Genomic DNA, 22,047 nt, shown 5'->3' with positions numbered 1-22,047 from the left:
ATAGAAACAAAAATTCTTAGCAAAATGTTGGCAAATTGAATCCAATAGGATACAGCAAATTCTCTTGTTTTTTTTTTTTTTTTTTTTTTTTATTTATTTTATTTTTTTATTTATTTATTTATTTATTTTTTAAATTCTCTTGTTTTTTGTCTATCTGGGGATGTCTTTATTTCACCTTCAGCTTTGAAAAATAGTTTTTGCTGGATATAAGATTCTTGGCTGGCATATTTTTCCTTTCAGCACTTTGCCTCCATTGTTTCTTTCTTTTTAAAAAAAATAAATTTATTTATTTATTTATCTATTTATTTTTGGCTGTGTTGGGTCTTTGTTGCTGCGTGCAGGCTTTCTCCAGTTGTGGCAAATGGGGGCTCTCTTTGTTGTGGTGCTTTAACTTTTTTTTTATTATGATGTGTTTGGATGTGGATCTGTTTGCATTTTTCCTACTTGGAGTTCATTAAGCTTCTTGGATATGTAGTTTAATGTTTTCATCAAATTTGAGGAGTTTTCAGCCATTATTTCTTCAAATAGTTTTTCTTCCCCCTTTTCTCTCTCCTCTCCTCTGGTGCTCCCATTATACGTGTGTTGGTGCACGTAATGCTGTATCACATTTCTCTAACTCTCTGTTCATTTTTCTGCATTCTTTTCTCTCTCCATTCTTCAGATTGTATAATCTCTGTCAGTCTATCCTCGTTTTCTGATTCTTTCTGATCTGAAATGGGTTAGGGAGGGAGGGAATGGGCCATGTCTCAAATGCTACAGACTCTTGCTGTTCTGAGATTTACTAGATTTTCTTGAATACATGTTTCTTTGTTTGCTGTATGCCCTTAAGGCAATTTCCAGAGACTTTAGTGTGTTTTTTGTTTGTTTGTTTTACAAATAATTGTTATCAATTATAGTTGTTTATCTGCGGAGAGGGAGCCACAGAGTTCCTCACACCATTATTCCATAAGCCATCTCTGAATATATGACATGTAAAAAGAGTAATACATCACAACCAAGTGAGATTTCTCTAAAGAATGCAAAGTTGCTTTAATATTGGAAAATCAATCAGTATGATTCACTGTATTAATAGCCTGAAAAATAAAAACTGTAAGAGCATTTCAATAAATGCAGAAAAACATGCATTCCTGTTAAAAAAAAACTTAAAGCAAACCAGGAATAGAAGGAAAATTTCTTAGCTAATAAAGGACATCTACACAAAAAACACCAAACAACAACAAAAATCCTACAGCTAACATCATATTTAATGACGGAAGACTGAATACTTTCCCCTAAGATCATGAACAAGACAGGCCTGTCTACTCTCACCACTTCTATTCAGCATTGTACGAGAGGTTCTAGCCAATATAATCTGGCAAGAAAAAGAAATAAAAGGCATCTGTATTTGAGAGAAAGGGGGAAAACTGCCTTTATTTGCAAGTAACATGTATGTCTACATTGAAAATCTAATGGAATTTACAAAAAAGCTATGAGAACAAGTAAATGAGTGTAATAAGGATGAAAGATACAAGATCAACATACAAAAATCAATATATTACTAGCAACAAACAATTGGAAATTTAAAAAGAATTATTTACAATAGTACAAAAATATGAAATACTTAGGGATAAATACAACAGAAAGTATGAAGCATTGTACAGAACATTGTTCTGAGAAATTTAAAAAGTCTAAGTAAGTGGAAAAGTATGCCATGTTTGTGGCTCGAAAGACTTAATATTGTCAAACATGTCAATTCTCCCTAAATCAATCTACAGATTCAACATAATCCTAATCGAAATCCCAGCAGGGCTTTTGGTAGACATTGACAAGCTGATTCTAAAATTTATATGGAAATGCAAGGGACTTAGAATAGTCCTTTCAACAACTTTTAAAAAGAACAAAGTTGGAGGATTTAAATAACTGACTTCAAGATATTATAAAGCTACAGCAATGAAGACAATGTGGCATTGGTATAAAAATAGACAAGTGATTTAATGGAACAGAACAAAGAATCCAGAAATAGGCTTGTGTATGTCTATGGTCAATTTACTTTCAACAAAGGTGCAAAGGCAATTTCATAGAGAAAGGGTAGTATTGATATTTTCAACAAATGGTGCTAAAACAATGATAGTGTGCTGAATCTCCACCCCCAAGATACGTCCACATCCTAATTCCCAGAACCTCTGAATGTTACCTTATTTGGGAAAATGGTCTTTGCAGATGTAATTACATTAAGGATCATGAAATGAGAAGATCATCCTGGATTATCTGAGTGGGCCCTAAATCCAATTACAAGTATGTTTATAAGAGACACACAGAGGAGAGACATACAAGGAGAAGGTGGTATGAAGTCAGAGGCAGAGATGGGAGTGATGTGACCAAGGAATGCCAGGCAGCCACCAGAAGCTACAAGATATGAGGAAGAGATTTTCTCACAGAGGCCCCGAGGGAGCACGGCCCTGCCAACATCTTGCTTTCAGACTTCTGAACTCCAGAGCTGTTAGAGAGTTGTTTTAAGCCACCAAGTATGTGGTAATTTGTCATGGCATCCTCAAGAAACTAATGTAGACATCCATATGCAATTTTTTTTAAAAAAGAATTTTGATCCACACCTTGTACTGTATATAAAAATTAACTCAAAAATAGATCATAAACCTAAATGTAAAACCTAAAACTATAAAACTTCTAGAAGAAAAGATAGGAAAAGAAAATCTTTGCAACCTTAGGTTAGGCAAAGATTTTTTATTTATATGCTCCTGCATATCCAACACCAAACCTGAACTCGGGCTCTGAGTGGCCAGTCAGCAAACGCGTGTGTGGGACGAATGAGGCCATTCCCTGTACAGGCCCGGGATGCTCAGACCACAGAGCCAGTATTGAATCTCCTGGGGATTCAAGTCAGCCACGTTCCACCCAGCAGGAAAAATTCAGAGCTGACATTAATTCAGACCCCACATACATGATTCTTACTGAGTGAGGCATTGAGACAATCTCGCCCTTTGTCAGAACTGTGGGAGTCTTACTTACACGTAGAGAGAAGCCAGTCTAAAATCAGTCGCTTTTTGAAACCATCAACTCAAGAAATTAAGGATTCTGTCAGCGTGCCCTGAATTTCTGAGCCCAGCAATTAATTCCTTCTAGATTAAAGGATTGTTGTGTTTCTAATACATTATTATGCGGAGTGGGCTTGCTGTGAATTTTAAAACTTTGACTAGAATCCTCATTAACTGGGACCTTTTATCTGTGTGCAACTTCTAGAAGAGGCCAGTGGCTAGAAAGTGAGCTGACACATCCAAAAAGAAAAAAAAGCATCCAAGGGGGCGTCCCAATGCACATTCAGCCCGGGCAGCTGTCCTCTCTCCTAACGGTAACAGGGCCATTTCCTCATAAGGCACCAGGCCCAGGCTGGACATTGTACATCACCCCACGAATCCACGCCCGCCCTGTCAGGTGAACACAGTTGTTATTATCTCCAGTTTACAAATGAGGAGACTGTGGCTGGTAAAGGGAGGTGAGGACCCTTGCTCAGGCCCATGGTGGCCCAAGTCTGTGTAACCTCCAGGCTCCATGCTTGGTCCCATTTTCCACTGCATCCCCTACTACCTGGACAGTGAAGATCACTGTGCAGAAGGATGACTGCAAGGCCTTTTGAGTCCACCATTCACCTAAGAACCATTCCATTGTGGAATGGTACCCAGGGCCATTTACATGCTGGGAGGGAGCCATGGAAGTGCAGCTGTGTATGAGGCGGAGGGTGACCCAGAGGCCAGGGTCTCCATCCCATGTCTGGGAACCTCGGGATTCTTTCAGGCAGTGTCCAGCCTGGCTGCACTTATGGCAGAATCTGAACTCAGATGCAGCCCTTGAGGGGAGATTTCTAGGGCCTGGGTCAGACTCTGGCTGAGCCACCCCACATTAACCTGGGTCCCCTCAGTATTTTAGTCAATCCTCGTTTTTAGTTCACACGGGTTCATATACATAATGTGTGTGCACCCAGCCATCTCCTTACCCCACCCCAGCCCCCGGCAGGCTGGGAACTAGTGCCCACCTCCCCTCAGTCCAGTGCAAGTGCCTGGAACCCTGGGGTCTCCTCCTAGAAACTTTAGAAACTCACAAGGGAGTGGATCAGGAGCTCCAGCCCCCCTAATAAAATGCTCCCTTCCAGCTCCCCAGACGAGAGGTCAGGAGACAGGCAGCCCCGAGAGCAGACCCATCCCAGGGCCTCCTTCCTCTGGGCCCACGGCACCTACCTAGAGCAGAGGGGCTGCTCAGCACCTCCTGCCAAGGTGGCTGGAGCTCACCACCGCACAAAGCCGCTCACAATATTCTTCTTGTGAAAAATAAAATCTAAAGGAAATTCCGATACATGCTGCAACATGGATGAACGTTGAGGACATTATGCTGAGTGAAATTAGTCAGTCACAAAAAGACAAATACTGCATGATTCCACTTATATGAGGTCCCTAGAGCAGCCAAATTTGTAGCGACAGAAAGTAGAGTGGTGGTTGCCAGGGGCAGGAGGGGAGGAAGGGTGGGGAGTTAGTGTTTAATGAGGATGGGGTTTCAGTTTTGCAAGATGAAAAGAGCTCTGGAGATGGATGGTGCTGACGGTTGCACAACAAATATGAATGTACTTAATGCCACTGAACCATACACTTAAAATGGTTAAAAAGGTAAATTTAAATGATGTATATTTTACCACAATTTTTTTAGTAAATTTATGTATTTTATTATTTTATTTTATTTATTTATTTTTTCTGGCTGCGTTGGGTCTTCGTTGCAGCATGTGGGCTTTTCTCTGGTTGAGGCGAGTGAGGGCTACTCTTTGTTGTGGTTCCCGGGCTTCTCATTGCGGTAGCTTCTCTTGTTGCGGAGCACAGGCTCTAGGCGCACAGGCTTCAGTAGTTGTGGCACGTGGGCTCAGTAGTTGTGGCTCGTGGGCTCTAGAGCGCAGGATCAGTAGTTGTAGCGCACAGGCTTAGTTGCTCCACGGCATGTGGGATCTTCCTGGACCAGGGATCGAACCCGTGTCCCCTGAAAAGTTAAAAAAAATATCTAAAATTTCCCTTCATCAAGCATCCTGCTATTCCCATTCTCCCACTGAATGCTGGCAGCAACATTTGGAAGTAATTTCTACTATTATTCTCATTTAATAGGTAAGAAAACAGAGACGAGGGAGGTGACATGAGTGGCCTGAGTTCACCCAGCAAGTAAGTGTAGAGCCAGGGCTTGACCCAGGGCCAGACTGCAGGACCTGCTGTCTCCCACCAGGAGCCCTGACCACAAAGGGAGCTGTCGCTCCCTGATTACTTGCTATAGCTCTGCTCTGATTCCCCTGCCAGGGGCTGCAGACAGGATCCAGATGGTGGTTCCCCTGCTGACCAGGATGGGGCCGAGTTGGAAAACCCCTCCTCCAGAGTTTCCAAATGCATCCCAGATTTCTGTCCTGGAAGCACCTGGCGCCCTCTTGCTGGGATGATGGGGGGCAGAGAGGCAGCCGAGCCTGGCCACTGGCCTGGACGGTGACTGTTGTGGGCGACAGGGGTTGGCACCAACCCAAGGTACCCCTACAGGCCCTGGAATGCCCAGTTTCCTCGGACTGTGAGACTCATCTTATCCTCACCTGAGCTGGTGCCCTGGGGCTGCAGTAACAAAGTATCACAACTGGAGGGTATAAACAATACACTTATTGTGTCACAGCTCTGGAGGCTGGGAGTCTGGGAGTCTGCAGTTGAGGGCTCAGCAGGTGCCTTTGTGGGTTGGGAGGGAGAATCTGTTCCATTGCTCTCTCTACCTTCTGGTGGCCTCAGGCATTCCTTAGCTCATAGGTAGCCTTCTCCCTGTGTCTTCACATCATCTTCCCTCCATTTGTCTGTGTCCAAATTTCCCCTTTCGTAAGGACACAGCCGTAGTGGATGAGGACCCACCCCAATGACCTCATCTTAACTTGATCATCTACAAAGACTCTATTTCTTTTTTTTTTTTCTATTTCTAAATAACGTCACATTTCAAGGGGTGGGACTTCAACATCTTTTAGGGGGACACCATCCAACCCATAACTCTGTTCCACTACGCCCTTACTTCTCTCAGCCTCCCTGGAGGCCAGTGGGGAAGGTTCTGAGGGTTGGCGACGTTTGCAAAGTGAAAGGGTATTTCACATACTCTCTAAGGTTTTGTGAATTTATAACCATCATCACATGTACTGAATGCTCACCGTGTGCCAGGCACTGGGCATACACATTCCCCCATCCTTAGCTGCAGGGCAGCTGTTACTATCCCATTTCACAGGTGGGTGACAGAGGCCTCAGTTGAAGAAATGAAGCTTAGATCATTGCAGTTGGAGTAAAAGGCAATGCCTGGGAATTCGGGCAGGAGAGGAGGTGTGAGGGGAGGTTATTTCTACCTCCTAAAAATCTTCGGATCTGGTGACTTCTCTCCATCCCCACGTGCCTGCCTGTATCTGTGTCCTGGGGCTGCTGTAGCAAATGACCATAGACTTGGTGGCTTAAAACAACAGAAGTTTATTCTCTCACACTTCTGGAAGCCGGAAGTCAAGATGTCAGCAGGGCTCCCTCTGAAGCCTCTAGAGGGGGATCCTTCCCTGCCACGTGCAGCTTCTGGTGGCTCCAGGCATTCCTTGTCTTGTGGCTGCATCCCTCTCTGATCTCTGCCTCTGTCTCCACATGGCCTCCTCTTCTCTGTCTCTCCTCCAGTGTCCTTTATAAGGACATTTGTCCTTGGATTTAGGGCTCACCCAGGTAATCCAGGACGATGTCACCTCAAAATCGTTAATTACATCTGCAGAGAGTCTTTTCCAAATAAGTACACATTCACAGCTGCCAGGACGTGGACATATGTTTTGGGGGTCACCATTCAACCCCTTCTTATGGTCCCAGCTGCCATCATCCAAGCTGGACCACTGCAACTACCCCGTCTCCTAGCCTCCAGGGCGCACAGCCAGAGGAATATTTCAGAAGCAGAGACCAGACCCCAGGCCCTTCCAACTTAAAGCCTCACAGGCTCCCAGAGCCTCAGGAAGCTCCCTCGGCCGGGCCCTGCTGACGTCTTAGGCCTCGGGTCTCCCTGCTCCCCTCCCCGCACCCTGTTCCCACCACACTGACCTGCCCTTGGTTCCTGCAAAGGGTCCACGCGTGCTCTTGCCTTCAGGCATCCCCCGTGAGGTTACCGCCACTCCCTCTGCCTGGGACTCTTCCCGTGGGCTTCACCTGGATGACTTTTGCTCGTCTACCAAGTCTGTTTAGAGAGATTTTCCTGCACTCCCCTTGACAAGTGAATCAGGGGCCTGAGTTCCCACAGCCTGTCCCTGTCACGAGTCGTCCCAGGGGGTTATAAGGTGGGTTCACCTGTCTTTGCTCTCTGGACCGCGAGCTCGGCCGGAGCAGAGCCCAGCTCACCCACATCCATCCTGCTCACTGCAGAATGGCCGCCACCCACTGCAGGGCACAGCTGGAGTCCTGCAGTGTGTCTGGGGGAGCGTGGGGGTCAGACATGGCTGGACCTTTCCTCCCACCTCCCACCCCTGCCCATCTTCCTTCCTCAGAGTCTACGGAAACACTTTTTTCCCACCTTGAAAATCTTAAGTTCTGTTTGAATGTATGTATGTGTGTTTTCTATATAATAGCTTTGTTGAGATATAATTTACATACCGTACAATTCACCCAAACTGTACAAGTCAATAGTTTTCAGTGTTTTCAGAATTGTGCAAGCATCGCTACAATCAACTTTAGAACATTTTCATTATCCCAAAAAGAAATCCTATACATATGAGCAGTCACAACCCATTTCCCTACGACTGTACCCCTTTCCCAGCCCCAGCCTCAGGCAACCACTAATCTCTCTGTCTCCATGGAGTTCCCTATTCTGGACATTTCATACCAATAGAATCTTACAGTACATGGCCTTTTGTGTCTGACTTCTTTCACTTAGCATAATGTTTTCGAGATTCAGCCATGTTGTAGCATGTGTCAGTGCTGCATTCCTTTTTATTGCCTGAATAATATTTCATTATATGGATAGACCACTATCCATTCATCAGCTGATGGACATTTGGGTTGTTTCCGCTTTGGGGCTATGATGAATAGTGATGCTGTGAACCTTTGTGTGCAAGTTTCTGTGTGGATATATGTTTTCATTTCTCTTGGGTCTATACCAAAGTGTGGTGAATGTGTTTGTCTTAATTAAAAATAATTTATATTTTAAATTACAAGCGCAAAACATGAGAGATCACCAAAGCCACAAATTAGAGACATGAAAATACAGACACACCCATAATCCCTACAAACAAAGATATCTGGTGTCCTGCCCTGGAAACATCCCTTTGCTCTTGTTTACTTATATGGATCGTGAACGGGAGGCCGTGTATGTGGAAACTGTGACAACTCCTGGCGCTTGCATTCAGCTTCCTCTGATCTCTCGTGTGACTATCAATAAAGAACCATTCAGCGCAGATTAGAAATGAAACCAACTTTAACTTCAAAGGACAAACAGCTAAGAGTTTAGCTAACAGCTAAGAAAGAAGGAGGATTTTCAGCTGTCTGGAGGTGGGGGAAAGATTTTCAATGGGGCTGGAACTTCTCATTCTTTGGCCAAAAAAAAGCACTAAAAAGAAGGGAAGCCCAAACCCCAAAGAAAAATCTAGGGAATCATTACATCAAGATAGATGGATTACAAGTGATTTATTTTCTTTTTGAAAAAATTTAATGATATTATATTATTCTAATGTTTTACCACTAAAAAGATTCTAAGAAGGCTTTGAGGGATTACTGATGAAAAAGAGTGATTTTATAAAACCCAGCAATTCTTAAGGAGAGTGCGGCCAAAAAGGCCTTTTTTGTTCTTTTATAGTTTCTTCCAAGAACGGGCTCACTGAGACAGAGGCCGAGTGAGCAGACAGCCGCAGACTTGAGGGAAACTGTGAACATCTCAACTCCAAGAATGAGAGTTGCCTGTGAGCACATAGGAAAAAGCAGGTAAGAAAAGGCATTAAAGGTGTCTCTCTTTAAAACGATTGTGGGGAAAAAAATGGAAATTCTTAACCATTCATGACTGGTAAGAAAGGCTGAAACTTCATGTTTGCTTTCTTAAATATCTTGCTGCAAACCTTTTCCCAAACTATATGTTCGTTATTACAAAAATAATTCTTATAAGCATCCCTTCTTAAACAGAGATTAGTAATTCTAATATTCATGATCAAGTGTTTTAAAGATTTCCACTTATTCTAAAAAGTATCATTAAACAGAAACACATTCTCGTCTACTCAGAAGCACAGTCTAGAGGCGGCTGGATGCCTGGCACAGAAGCTGCTGCTTTCCACTCCTTCACCCAGGGTAGACATTGCTAAGTGATCACAGCACTCTTTTCCACCAAACTAAAGACTGTCTCTGTATCCCTATCTATTCTTTTCAAAAGGTAACTTCTAGCAGTGAATCAGAGGGGGCAAAAAACAAAACAAAACAAAAAAAACACTAATTAATGTGCAAGTACAAACCCAAGGCGCCACCTAGTGGCAGAGATTCCTAATTGCAGGCAGAGCACAACAAACTATCCCCAGTTTTAGAAAGAACCGGATCCCTGGGCCAGCAAAACCAGTCACAATGACAGTAAATAAACTATTCAGTCTAGTCTTGAGCAAATACAGTAGCCCTCCTAGAGAAAAGTTTTGTATTTCAACATGGGTTTTCCTTGCTTTAGCCCAAGAGATTGGCCAATAAAAGAATGTCAGGCAACAAATAGTAGCAACAAAGGGCCTTTAGAAAACCCCAAATTCTTTGCCAATATTCTCTTTGCCAAAGACTGACTCTTCTGTCTGTCAGGTTCCCAAGCTGCCCAGATTTCTTGTTCTGCAAACTACGTACACCATGCCTCAGAGTCACGTGGGTACTTTTTCCTGGGCAGAATACGCCAGGCCCTGCATAAGGAGCTCATCTGAATTCTCCTCTTAGCAACCTACCCTGAGACAAATGCTGCTATCCCCATTTTCCAGGCAAATACACTGAGGCTCAGAGAGGGGAAGCAACTTGGCCAAGGTCACACAGTGAGGAAGATACAGGCAGGATCGAAACGTCCTCCTGGCCAAGCTGGGGCTACAGACCCCACAATGTCAGCGCCTTCCTGACAGCAGGCTGCCCTTCTTGCTGGAGGAGTCTAAGCAGGTCAGCTGTGCTCCTGGGAATGTCCCACCAGAGCAGGGCACGAGCAGCCCAGATGGGCCAACGGGCCCCGTCAGGAGGGGGCTGGGCACAGTGCAGGGTCCCAGGGCCAATTTGGGACCTGGACTGTCCCGACCACCTGCTCCAAGGTTCTGCAGCAAGAAGTTGAGTCACACTCTGTGGTCACTAGCTGTGCAGTTTATCAGCCTCCCTGGCCTCCCTTTCCTGGGCAGAACACCTCTGCATGGGCGGCTGTGATGATGCATGCCGTCTGCAGGCACATAGATAAAGGCTCGGGGCTGACTCAGTAGAAGACAGGTCATTGCTGCCCACCCCCCTCCCCATGCTCCCCTCCACCATCTTGTCCTCCTGCAGTCTCTCTGCTCTTTCCACATCGCTGTCTGCCTGTGTGGCTACTCTGAGCCCCACCTCTTTCCATGTCAGGCCCGGCTCCTCCCTGCTAATGGCAGTGCTCAGTCTCTCTGTCTCTGTGTGTTTATCTCTGTCTCTAACATTCTCTTTCTCTCTCTCTTAGCCTCCCTCTCTCTCTCATCCTCCCTCTCTCTCTCACCCTCCTCTTCTCTATCTCTGTCTTCCCTCCCCTCCTCCCCTTCTCTTCCTCTTCTTCTCTCCCTGGGATCAGGGGAGGACACAGTCAACTTCAGCTTCTCGTGGCTCCAGCAGGAAGACATGGGGGGCAGCTCCAGCCCTCTGCCAGGTCCTTCCCTCTGGCCAGGGCCCCCACCTCCCCATCACCTCCCTGAACAGCCTCCACTCAGGTGTGTCATGAGTAACCAGAATCCCTGGGCCAGGCCTGCTGAGGACAGGGGCACAGGGTCCTTCCCGGGAGGGGAGGGAGGGGCCGCCTCCCAGGGTACAGCTGGTTCAGAAACGCAGCTCCTGATACAGCCCTGGCCCTTGTGGATCCTCTGCCTGCCCAGAGGTGGAGATCCATGTTGAAACTTCACCCCAGCACCCAGGGGCCCTCCCAGGATGCAGGCAATAGCAGCTTCCAGAGCTGGAATTGTAAGAGTTGCCATTTCATATGTGTACATGAGCGGGCGCACACACACATGAATTTAATTCTTAGGGCAGAGGGTGAATATGATATGTATACGTTTTGGTATTAACTTTTTTCAAACCATGCAAAAGGATTCACAGTGAAAACTAACACCCTCAGTCCCTCAGTTCACCTTCCCAAAGGCAGCCAGTTAGCAGTTTCTTGTGAATTCTTCTAAAGAAAGTAAGTGCATCATCTGAGTACTTACGGGTAGATATTCCTGCAATTTCCCCCCAATGGCAGCATCCTTTACACACAGCTGCACTTACTTTTTTCACTTAACAACTGATCTTAGAAGTTCCATAATCTAGGGACTTCCCTGGTGATGCAGTGGTTAAGAATCCGCCTGCCGGGCTTCCCTGGTGGCGCAGTGGTTGAGAATCTGCCTGCCGATGCAGGGGACGTGGGTTTGTGCCCCGGTCCGGGAAGATCCCACATGCTGCGGAGCGGCTGGGCCCGTGAGCTATGGCCACTGAGCCTGTGCGTCCAAAGCCTGTGCTCCGCAACGGGAGAGGCCACAACAGTGAGAGGCCCGCGTACCACAGGAAAAAAAAAAAAAAAAAACAGAATCCGCCTGCCAATGCAGGGGACATGCATTCGAGCCCTGGTCCAGGAAGATCCCACATGCCGCAGAGCAACTAAGCCCATGTGCCACAACTACTGAGCCTGAGTGCCACAACTACTGAAGCCCGCGTGCCTATAGTCAGTGCTCTGCAACAAGAGAAACCACCACAAAGAAAAGTAGCCCCCACTCGCTGCAACTAGAGAAAAGCCCGTGCGCAGCAACAAAGACCCAATGCAGCAAAAAAAAAAAATTTCCATAATCTACCTCATCTTTACATATATAAATATATATATAAGCCTCATCTTTATATGTATATGTATATATAATTCACATGCCACAAAACTCATTCTTTAGTATGAACAATTCAGTGGTTTTTAGTACATTCAGAGTTGTGTAACCATCACCACTAATTTTAGAACATTTTCATCACCCTAAAAAGAAACGCCTTACCCACTAGCAGTCACTCCCCATCCCCTGCCCCCAGCCCCTGGCAACCACTAATCTATTTTTTTGTCTCTAGGGATTTGCTTATTCTAGACATTTCATATAAATACAATATGTAGCCTTTTGTGTCTGGCTTCTTTCACTCAGCATGATGTTTTCAAGTTTCATCCGTGTTGGAGCATGTATCAGTACTGTGTTCCTTTCAATGGCTGACTAATAATATTCCACTGTATATGTATGCCACATTTCACTTATCTCTGTTCTTTTTACTGGCAATACAGCATTCCATTGATGGGTGTACCTTAATATACTAGTCTCCTGCAAAGGGCATTTAGGTTGTTTCTAGTCTTTTGGTACTAGGTATAGTATTGCAGTTAATTTCCTTCTGTTCTTTGCAAATATACATGTAAGTAACTTCCTCACTGTGGAATTACTAGGTCAAAGGAAGACACATTTTACCTTCTATTACATATTACCAACTGTGCTCCAAAGAGGGCATATGTGAAGTGACAGTTTCTCCACATCCTTTCCAACTCATTTTATCAAAGATTTTAAGTCCTTACCATCAGTTTTGGAAGGTGCTATCTCTGTGGTTTTCATCTGAAATTTTTTCTTTTGAGTGAAATTGAATGCCTTTTCATTCTGAGTTGTCTGTTCATAACGATTGTCTATTTCTCTATTGGGTCATTGATTGATGTTATTGATTTGTAAGAGCTCTTTGTATGTGGAGGAAAACAGTCTTTTTTCTGATTGATATGTTGAAAAATTTTTCCACAGTTAATCATATTATTATTATTATTATTTTTGCGGTACGCAGGCCTTTCACTGTTGTGGGCTCTCCCGTTGTGGAGCACAGGCTCCGGACGCTCAGGCTCAGCGGCCATGGCTCACGGGCCCAGCTGCTCCGTGGCATGTGGGATCTTCCCGGACCGCGGCACGAACCCGTGTCCCCTGCATCGGCAGGCGGACTCTCAACCACTGCACCACCAGGGAAGCCCATATTATTCTTTTTCAATGCAGAAATTTTTATGTACCCAGTGTATCCTTTATGGCTTCTGGGGAATGTAGTTTTCCTAGTACTCTTAGAAGGATTATGGAAAGGGCCCAACATCTATTTATGATCCATCAGGGGACTCAGACAAATCAACAGATGGCTCCTGCATAGAACGCTGTGAGTGGAGAAGCCCAGTGGACATGTGATCCAGTCTTGGGTTATGGGACACCTTCCTAGAGGCAGGGAGGGGGTGATGTCTGAGCTGTGACAGAAGGGGGAGTGGACATTGGTAGGCAGAGGGGATGGGATGGGATGGGAAAGCCCTGAGGTCCAGCTGGAGAGCACAGGGTTGGCTGGGAGGATGGAGACTCGCTTTGGTGTCCCAGGGTCTGGGACACAGGGAGGATGGGCAGGCCAGGCCACATTCAGTTCCCACCCTGAGGGCAGCAGGGACACTGAAGGTTTCCCTCACAGGGAAATACCTCCAGTCACCTTTGGGAAGATCCCAAAAGACTGGAAAGGTCAGAGAGGAGGTAAGAAGCCACCAAGGAAACTGAGGCCACATCCCATAGAGGGCGGGGAGGCTGGAAGGGACAGAGGAGTGGGCAGATGGAGAGGATCCAGGATTGGCCCCACAGGGCTGGACAAGAGGGCAAGGCAGGGAGAGCCAGGAGTCCAGGTGCTCCAGGGGTGCACATCCCCCATATGCTGTCCATCCACTTATGACTCCCTGGGCCAAGCCATGGGCTAGAAATCCATCTCTTCTGGGTCCAGCAGCTCCATCTGCCTAACAGGGCTTCCCAGGCACAATTTATACCAATGCAGGCAGCCCAGAGCCCATTGGTCAGCCAGTGCCAGGCAAGGGCAGCAGATGGCAGAAGGACCAGCTCCTGCCTCTTAGGGGTGTGGGAGTGTGGGTCTGAGGGAGGCAGAGCCTGTCATGCAGAGGATGGTGCTGGGCTGGCACCCTGGTCCTGCCCCCTCTGCCCAGTCCCCACAGGAGCTGAGACCAACAACCTGGGGTCCTCTTCCCCAAGTGCTCTTCTTTCTGTGTCTGTCTGTCTCTTTTTCTGTCTCTCTGTCTTTCCATCTGCCTCTCTCTATATCTCTCTGGCTGACATCTCTCCCTCTGTCTCCAGCTTGCTGGCTCTCTTTCTCTGTTTCTGAGTATCTCTCTATATCTCTATATCTCCCTCTGGCTCTTTCTCTCTCCCTCTCCTCTTCCTCCTCAGAATCACTTCCTCAGAGTGGAACCCATTCATCCTGGGGGTGTCAGGTGGGGCAGGCCCACATGCTCCTGGCCCAGCAGGCACCTCTTGGGACTGGCAGGGCTGGCAGGCAGCTCCAGGGTCTCCGCTCTGAGTGGTTCCTCTTGCCTGTCCTTTGTGCCTGCCAGGTCCATCTAAACCACAGGGGCTTGTGGCCACCACTCCAGATGCATCCAGCAGGGAGTAGGTTTCACCTCATTGTGGCCGGGAGAAGGACATGTTCCCACAGAGAAGGCCCTTTCACTTGGCAGACCTTGTTCCTAGATCCTTGGTCACCAAGCATCCCCCTTACTAGCCTAGAAGTGATTACTAGCCCACTACTAGTGATTTAGGGTTTAAATGAGGAAGAATCCCTGTTAACTGGGCCCCAACATTTAACAACATTCAATATATCAGTCATTAACACTCTAGTGTAAATGAGCCAACCTCTACCCCCCCACCCCCCGCCCAGCTAGGTGGATGTTGCCTAAGGAGACCTCATTAGTCTGTTTTTGTAGGAGGAGAGATGTAGAAAAAGAAGCAGAGCCAGGGATACCCAAAGAAGAGAGGTAGGGCAAAGGTGGGGGGCAGAAAGGAGGGGATTTGTGGGCAAGGAACCAGAGGAAGGGAAGTGGGACAAACATTGTTAAGGAGAAGGCCTCTTATCTGTCCATTTCTTCACAGTCAACAAAGCAGAGTCACAGGAAAGTTCCCAAGTCTTGTATCCCTCCCTCCCCCGGTTTCCAGATGGGGGCACTGAGGCCCAGAGAGAAGAGACTCACTGTAGATCATGCAGACATCCCCGTGTCCTAACTCCAAATACAGGTGCTCTGGCTGCCACCCTGTCGTCCTCCCCTGACCCAAAGTGCCGGTCTCTCCCCCTGAGGATTCCTGTGGAAGGCAGGAAAGCCCTCTCTCAGAGCCCTAATTTATGATTTTCCGACAGCTTCCTTCCTCCCATCACCCCTTCCAGCTCCAGTCCCAGCTCCATGAGGAAGGAATGAACTGGGTGAGAACGGCAGCTCCATGGAGCATAAATAATTTGGCTGGGCAGCTGCAGGCTCTCCGGGTCCCCCAGCATCCCCGCCCTGGCCCAGCGAGGGGCCGCAGGGCCAGGCCTCCAGATCAAAGGCACAGAAAGCGGGCATTGTTCCCTAACCTGGAAGGCCGGCCCACCGGCCCTGCCCTTTGTCTGGGTAGAGGCTTCTAGGGCGCTGGCGCTGACTGGGCCCCTGGGGACTGCCGCCACAGACTCTGGTACCCCCAGGCCTCTTGGGCTGCTCCCTCCCCTATAGAATGGGCACGACATGGGTACAGATCAACTGGGGCACCTGGGCTCACACAAGCTGGTGTACAAGCAGGGCTAATTTTATGGGCCCCTCCACCCCGAGCCGGGGAGACTGTCCTTGGGACATAGGCAGAGGGAAGAGGCCCTTAGCACAGGCTCCAGGGGCAGTTCACAGGGAAGGAAGGCTGCGACCCAGGTTTGTTTGCTGTTAGAAGAACAGCATTTCCTGTTTGGATTAGGCCGGCTGGATGTGTCAGTGAATACACACCAGAAGGGCTGTGTTTCCCAGACCCCATGGCCTGCTCCCGGTGGTGTGTGTGTGGGGGGGAGGTGTGTGTGGGGGTGTGTGGGGGAGTGTGAGTGGGAGGTGTGTGTGGGGGTGTGTGTGTGTTGGGGTGTGTGCTCCCTCTCACCTCCTCCACCTCCCAGCCTCCCGACGGAAGTCTAAATCTGAGCTGAGTTCTCTTTTTGTCCAAAGAAACCCCCTTGCAGGGTCAGAGGGCAGCAGTGTGGCCTAATGGGTAAGTGCAGAGGCCGGCACCCATCACTCACCAGCCGTGGGCCCTGCACCTGGGGATAATATGGAGGCCTCCCATGTGTGGGAGAAGAGGGCAGGCGACAATGCAAGCAAAATGCTTAGCACAGCGCCTGGCACACGGTCAGCGCTCAGGCCTGACCGGAAGCTGCTGTTGTTACTGGCGGTTGTGGTTCGGTCTTGGCAGCTGAGAAGATCAGCCCCCCAGGGAAGAGGCCCCACCCACAGGGGCCTTGAGCCAGCAGGCCCCTCTCCTCCCCATCTCAGCAAACACTGAAACCTCAAATGACCAAACCCAGGTCCCTGCAGCATTTCCTGCCCTTCCTGCTCAGAGGGGAAAGAGGACCAGAAAATAGGCTGATATCCACCAGGAGAGTGCGCCCTCAAAAGGGGGCTTCATACTGTGTCCCAGGACCGCCGCGTAGAGACCCAAAGCTTTAAAAACTGCCTTGTTTTTTGTTTGTTTAATTGAAGTATAGTTGATTAACAATGTTGTGTTAGTTTCTGGTGTACAGGCAAGTGATTCAGTTATATATATTGTTTTTCAGATTATTTTCCATTATAGCTTATTACAAGATATTGAATATAGTTCCCTATGCTATACAGTAGGACCTTGTTGTTTATCTATCTTATATAAAGTAGTGTGTATCTGTCAATCCCAAACTCCTAATTTATCCCTCCCCCACTTTCCCCTTTGGTAACCATAGGTTTGTTTTCTATGTCTGTGAGTCTTTCTGTTTTGTAAATAAGTTCATTTGTACCATTTTTTTAGAATCTACATGTAAGTGATATCATATGGTATTTGCCTTTCTCTCTCTGACTTACTTCCCTTAGTATGATAATCTCTAGGTCCATCCATGTTTCTGTAAATGGCAATATTTCATTCTTTTTTATGGTTGAGTAATATTCCACAGTATATATGTACCACATCTTTATCCATTCATCTGTCGATGGACACTTAGGTTGCTTCCATGTCTTAAAACTGCCTTGTTTTTTCAGGCAAGGAAATGAGGCTCCGAGAGGGGAGGTGACTTGTCCCGGGTCATACAGTGTCCAGTGGTTGCTCTGGAATTGACACCTAGGCCTATGGGGTGCTGAGCCTATGTGATAACCACCAGGCTGCACTGGCATGGGGGTCTAGCTGTAGTTTTAAATAAATACCCTGGACCAAGGGACCCCCAGCCTCAGTAAGGATAGGACCCTTTCTGATGTCAAAATGTTGATAACAGCTTTTCCTGGGAGCATCCATTGCTGGAGAAATCCACAGTGGCCTGGAGCGCCCACGAGTCTGGTGATAAAGGAACATGTATGCCATTCATCACAGGAGCATCTCAGACACATTGCAAACAGATGTGGTAGTGCCTCCTTATTCTGTGGCCCTCCTGGGCCTTCCCAGGACAGAAGCCACTGCCCAGCACTTCCCCTTCCTAAAGAGCTGCATACCCTCCAAAGTGCCCTTTGGGGTGTTGGGTTTTGATCGTGGCCACCTGACCAGGCCTCAGATGGGCCTGGGACCATCTCATGAGAGGGCCCCTTGAGAGTGACAAGTTATCTAGAGGATTAAGTAACTGATCTAGTTGTGTCAAAAATAAGAGCTAACCAGAGAGGTGCAAAGCTGCTTTTCTTGGGGGTCAGACAGATGGCACATAGAGGTGCCCAAAAATCACAGATGGAAGGGAGGGAGGCAGCTCCCCTAGGGGGGCAAAGTTGACACTATGATGATGTTGTTGGAGGATGTGAGGAGCCCTTGGGGGAACCACGTGAAGCAGGGGACTGTGGGGGCCAAGGCATATCTCATTCTTGCACACACCCCTTAAGGAACGTGCAACTGTTCTCCTTACAAAGAGAAACTGAGGCTCAGAGAGGGGCAGGCCTTGCCCAAGATAACAGGGCAGAGGGGGCAGATGGAGGGTTTGAACCCAACTCTCACTGCCTGCCCCCTCGGGGGACAGGGGTTGGCTCTCTCCACTGGCACACCCTCCCCCCTCTGACTCAGCCCAGGGCCCTGTGCTGCTCTGGTGAGTCTAGGAGAGGTAGTCCCAGGAATCAGAGGTCAGGGCCAGCATGCCCTTCTTGCTGGAGTGTTTCTAGCAGAGATCCTAGATCTGGACAAGCCACAGCAGGATCCCATAGGACAGGTCCCCGGTGCACTGCCAGGGTGGTAGGGGCTTCACCAGCCTAGACTGCCTGCTGCCCATCAGTTCTGGCAGAAGGGGGTGGGGGGGAGGTCAGAGACTGTCCTGGAGTTTGGAGAGGGTCTGGGTGCCCTCTGATGAGAACATAAACACACACTCCTGTCACAGACACATACATCACACACATGCACACAGGCATCACACGTTTCACATGCCCCCATCACACCTGCACACATATGTATCACACACACATACCATAGTTTCATACACTTTGGTGGGATTCACATGTACCCCAGATGAAGTAACTCCATGTACCCCAGATGAAGTAACTCCACTGTAAGCCAGTCCTTTCCTTGTCACTGATGGGGAAACCCAGGCCCAGAGCAACTGATGTCTGCACTCTTCCTTAATTGTGCTAAAGAGCTGACACCCCCTCTGAAGTCAGGAGACCTGGATTTGAATCCTAGCTCTTCCAGCCACTGATGGGGTGCTTTAGGCAGATGACATCTCCTCTCTGCCTCTGTTTCTCCATCTGTAAAATGGTGATAAGAGTGGACACTGACATTTTGGGGTCAGCCCAGGTCTTCTCCCAGGGGGACTATGAGTGCCTGGGCCTCCTTTTTTCTCTCTCTAAAATGGGGATAATTGTGCCCACCTCACCCAGAGTGGTTTGAAGATTAAACCGAAAGAGGATGTGAAGCGGAGGTGAGGTGCCCTGCACACAGTGGCGCTCACTGCTCAGGAAGCCTTTGTTTCACGGAAGGACCATTCCTCGTGGCTCGGGAACTGGAACCCTCAAAAGTGTCGAGAGGGGATGAGGCCCCCGCATCATTAGCCCAGGCTTGTTGGGTTTGGGTCCTGGCTGCGTCTGAGACCGTGGCCCGGCCTCAGCTCCCCAACTTTGCAACACGTGGGAGGGCACCTCGAAACTGGCACCGCGCCCCCAAAAGGGCCACGCGGCGCAGGGCGCCAGGCTCAGGTGGGCACCCGGTGGCCTTCCTGGCGGGGGCGCCCGGCCCCCCGGGGCTCCTTCCGGGTTGGCAGCGGCGGCGCAAGGGGCGGGGGGCCGCGCGGAGGGGCCGGGCGAGGCCGGGAACGCGCGCCCCCGCCCCGCGCCCGCCTCCCGCCCGCCCTCCCGCCGCTGCGCTGGGAACCGGGATCCGCGCGTCCTGGGCGGCTGGCTGCGCGGGCGGGGACGCCAGGCTGGGGGCGACGGCGAGGGGCCGCGCGCGGAGGGCGCCGGGCGCAACATGGGCGGCCCGCGGGCCTGGGCGCTGCTTTGCTTCGGGCTCCTGCTCCCGGGAGGCAGCGCCGCGTGGAGCGTTGGGGGAGCCCCGTTCTCTGCACGCAGGTAAGGGCTGTCCCCACCCCCCGTACCACCTCTGTGCCCTGCCAGCCCGGGGTTGGACAGGGACTCCAGGTACCCCCCCCCCCAAACTCCGTGCAAGCCCGGGATTGGGAAAGGGACCCGGTTCCCCACCTCATTGCCAGCCCGGGTTGGGGCAGGAACCCTGGGCCTCCCCGCTATCTGGCAGAAGCTCCAGGCCCTGCGGGGGTCCCCTACTTAAAGTATACGGAGTCGGCAGTCTCCTGACAGCCTTCTCCACCCCCCACCACTTCACCTCCAGAGCCCCAGGGGGTGGTTTCCTCCTTGGGAGGAAACCACCAAGACTTCCCCCACCCTCTCCCTAGAGCCCCCTTCCTGCACATAGGAGAAGCCCAGGACACCCTCTAGCTGACACTTGGGGGACCCTCCCCACTTTACTCTGCTCCTGGCTTTTTTTTAGTATCCCAGCTATTTATTTCCCTCAAAGGAAGAAGACTGGGGTGGAGTTTCACAGACCGAGGGTCAGTGTCGGCCCCCAGGGACCTGGCATTTTGGACTGCGCTAGGAGCAAGTGCTCTGTCTTCCTGCTGCTCTCTCAGGAGCAGGGAGCATTCTATCTGGTGGTGTTTATGGAGCATCTCCCAGTACCAGTGAGGGGGCTCCTTATGTGCAGTGTTCAAGGATTGAATGAGGTCAGGAACACTTGTCCCCATTTAGCAGATGAGCAAATTGAGGCCACAGAGAATTAACATAGTCTTCTAGGCTTATTGACCATTAATAGAAGAACTGGGATTCAAATCTGTGTCTTTCTGGCCTTGGTGACACTGTTTGAACCTACCCAGTCCCCTATCCTGGCTGTAGCCCCTGCCCCTGCCCCTGCTGGGGTCCCCTTTCGAGGGCCAGCCGCCACTGTTGTCTGAGGCAGACAATACGGAGTAGCCAGGCCTCTCCAGGCCTTTTCATCCCATTCAAAGGCCTGCCCGGCCCCCACCCCCTACGGGCTCAATTCTTTAATTCTTTTCAGAAATTCCCTTTTCCCAGTGGTCAGGGGCCAGCGTGCCCCCGCTGGGCTAGCAAGAGCAGGTGACATGGGCAGGGCTGGAGGGCAGAGGTGGCCGTGGCATCAGAGGCCAGAGGAGCAGTTGTCTTGAGACAGGGACTGATGGCTGGCCGATGTCACAGCCACCACCATGCATGCTGACCTGGGCTGGCATTTCACCTGTACCTATCCCCTCCAGAATCTTCCCGACTGCCATGGGAGGCACACATTTTTATGGTCCTCATTTCATAGAGGAGGAAGGTGAGGCTCAGAGAGGGGACATGACCTGCCTAGGACAAGGATGTGAACCCCCAGGGCCCCCAGTGTCAAGCTCAGGATGATGGTTGAGAAGGCATAAGGCCTGGACTGCCCTTCAGCCAGTCCATTGCCTCCCAGCCTGGGCTCCTTGGCCCCCCAGGACTTGCTATGTGGGAGCAGGATGGTGTCTGTGGGCAGGTACCTGGTGGTCACTGGGGACTGTCACCCCATCTGGTCATAGAAGGCTCACAGTGGCCTGAGCATCACAAAAGCTCTGTAGGCAATGCTGTCGCTCCCATTTTACAGGTAAGAAAACCAAGGCCTAGAGAGGAAAAGGCACCTCAATCTAAATCAGTCAGTTTCCAGATCCAGTGTACTTTTCACCCCAGCAGCTCTCCTGGAGGAGGGCGAGCTTTTGTCAGCTTGGGGAGCTGAGAAAGCTCTGCAGGTCGTGGTTAGGAATTAGGGGCTCTGGTCTCAGATAGAGCAGGGTTTTATTCCTGGCTCTGTCACCCACTCAATGTGTGACTTCAGGCAGGTCTCTTCAGGGCCCCAGGTCTCAGTTCCCCTCTTCCCTCCCATCATCCCCTGCACACAGGCCTGTTCTGAGGACAGTCCCCCACGGGAGGAACCAGTGCAGGGCCTGATGTACAGTGGTTCCTGCTATGACCAACATTAAGTGAGGGGAGGGACCCCTAGCCAGAGGAATCTGTGGTTCTTGGCTGCCAGGACCTCCCCCTTGTGGCCCTGTCCCAGCATCATTGGAGATGGGATGGGGATGTTGCTCCCCATCAGCCCTTCCTCCACCCCTATCCCGGTGCCCCAGGCACCCCTTGGCAGCCGAGAGACCAGAGGGAGAAAAGAGGCTTTGTGCCTGGGGAGGGGGAGGCCCGGGAAGGCATCCAAGGGGCTGCCCCCAGGCCCAAGAATGTGGCAAGACTTTGAGACCCCCGGAACCAGGGTGTCTGGGACTGTGCACAGCTGCCTTGTCTTGCCCTTGCCCCTTT

General features: G+C 49.5%; 1 protein-coding gene across 7 annotated transcripts in view; it reads left to right on the top strand.

Moving 5' to 3' along the window:
- EMID1 (EMI domain containing 1) overlaps positions 1-22,047 on the top strand; it is a 75,736-nt gene that overhangs the window by 14,648 nt on the left and 39,041 nt on the right. For 4 of the 7 annotated variants that reach the window (XM_067015417.1, XM_059040236.2, XM_059040235.2 and 1 more), the window contains exon 1: positions 19,616-19,767. In XM_067015417.1, the coding sequence (XP_066871518.1) occupies positions 19,667-19,767 (101 nt within the window). In that variant the 5' untranslated portion in view covers positions 19,616-19,666. Of the gene's footprint in view, positions 1-8,844; positions 8,970-19,614; positions 19,768-22,047 lie in introns of those variants that run through there. The other 3 variants (XM_067015415.1, XM_067015414.1, XM_067015413.1) reach the window with 3 other exon arrangements.

Source organism: Kogia breviceps, chromosome 15 (genome assembly GCF_026419965.1).
Source record: "Kogia breviceps isolate mKogBre1 chromosome 15, mKogBre1 haplotype 1, whole genome shotgun sequence".
Lineage (NCBI taxonomy): Eukaryota > Metazoa > Chordata > Mammalia > Artiodactyla > Physeteridae > Kogia > Kogia breviceps.
This window is presented reverse-complemented; position numbering and strand designations above follow the sequence as displayed.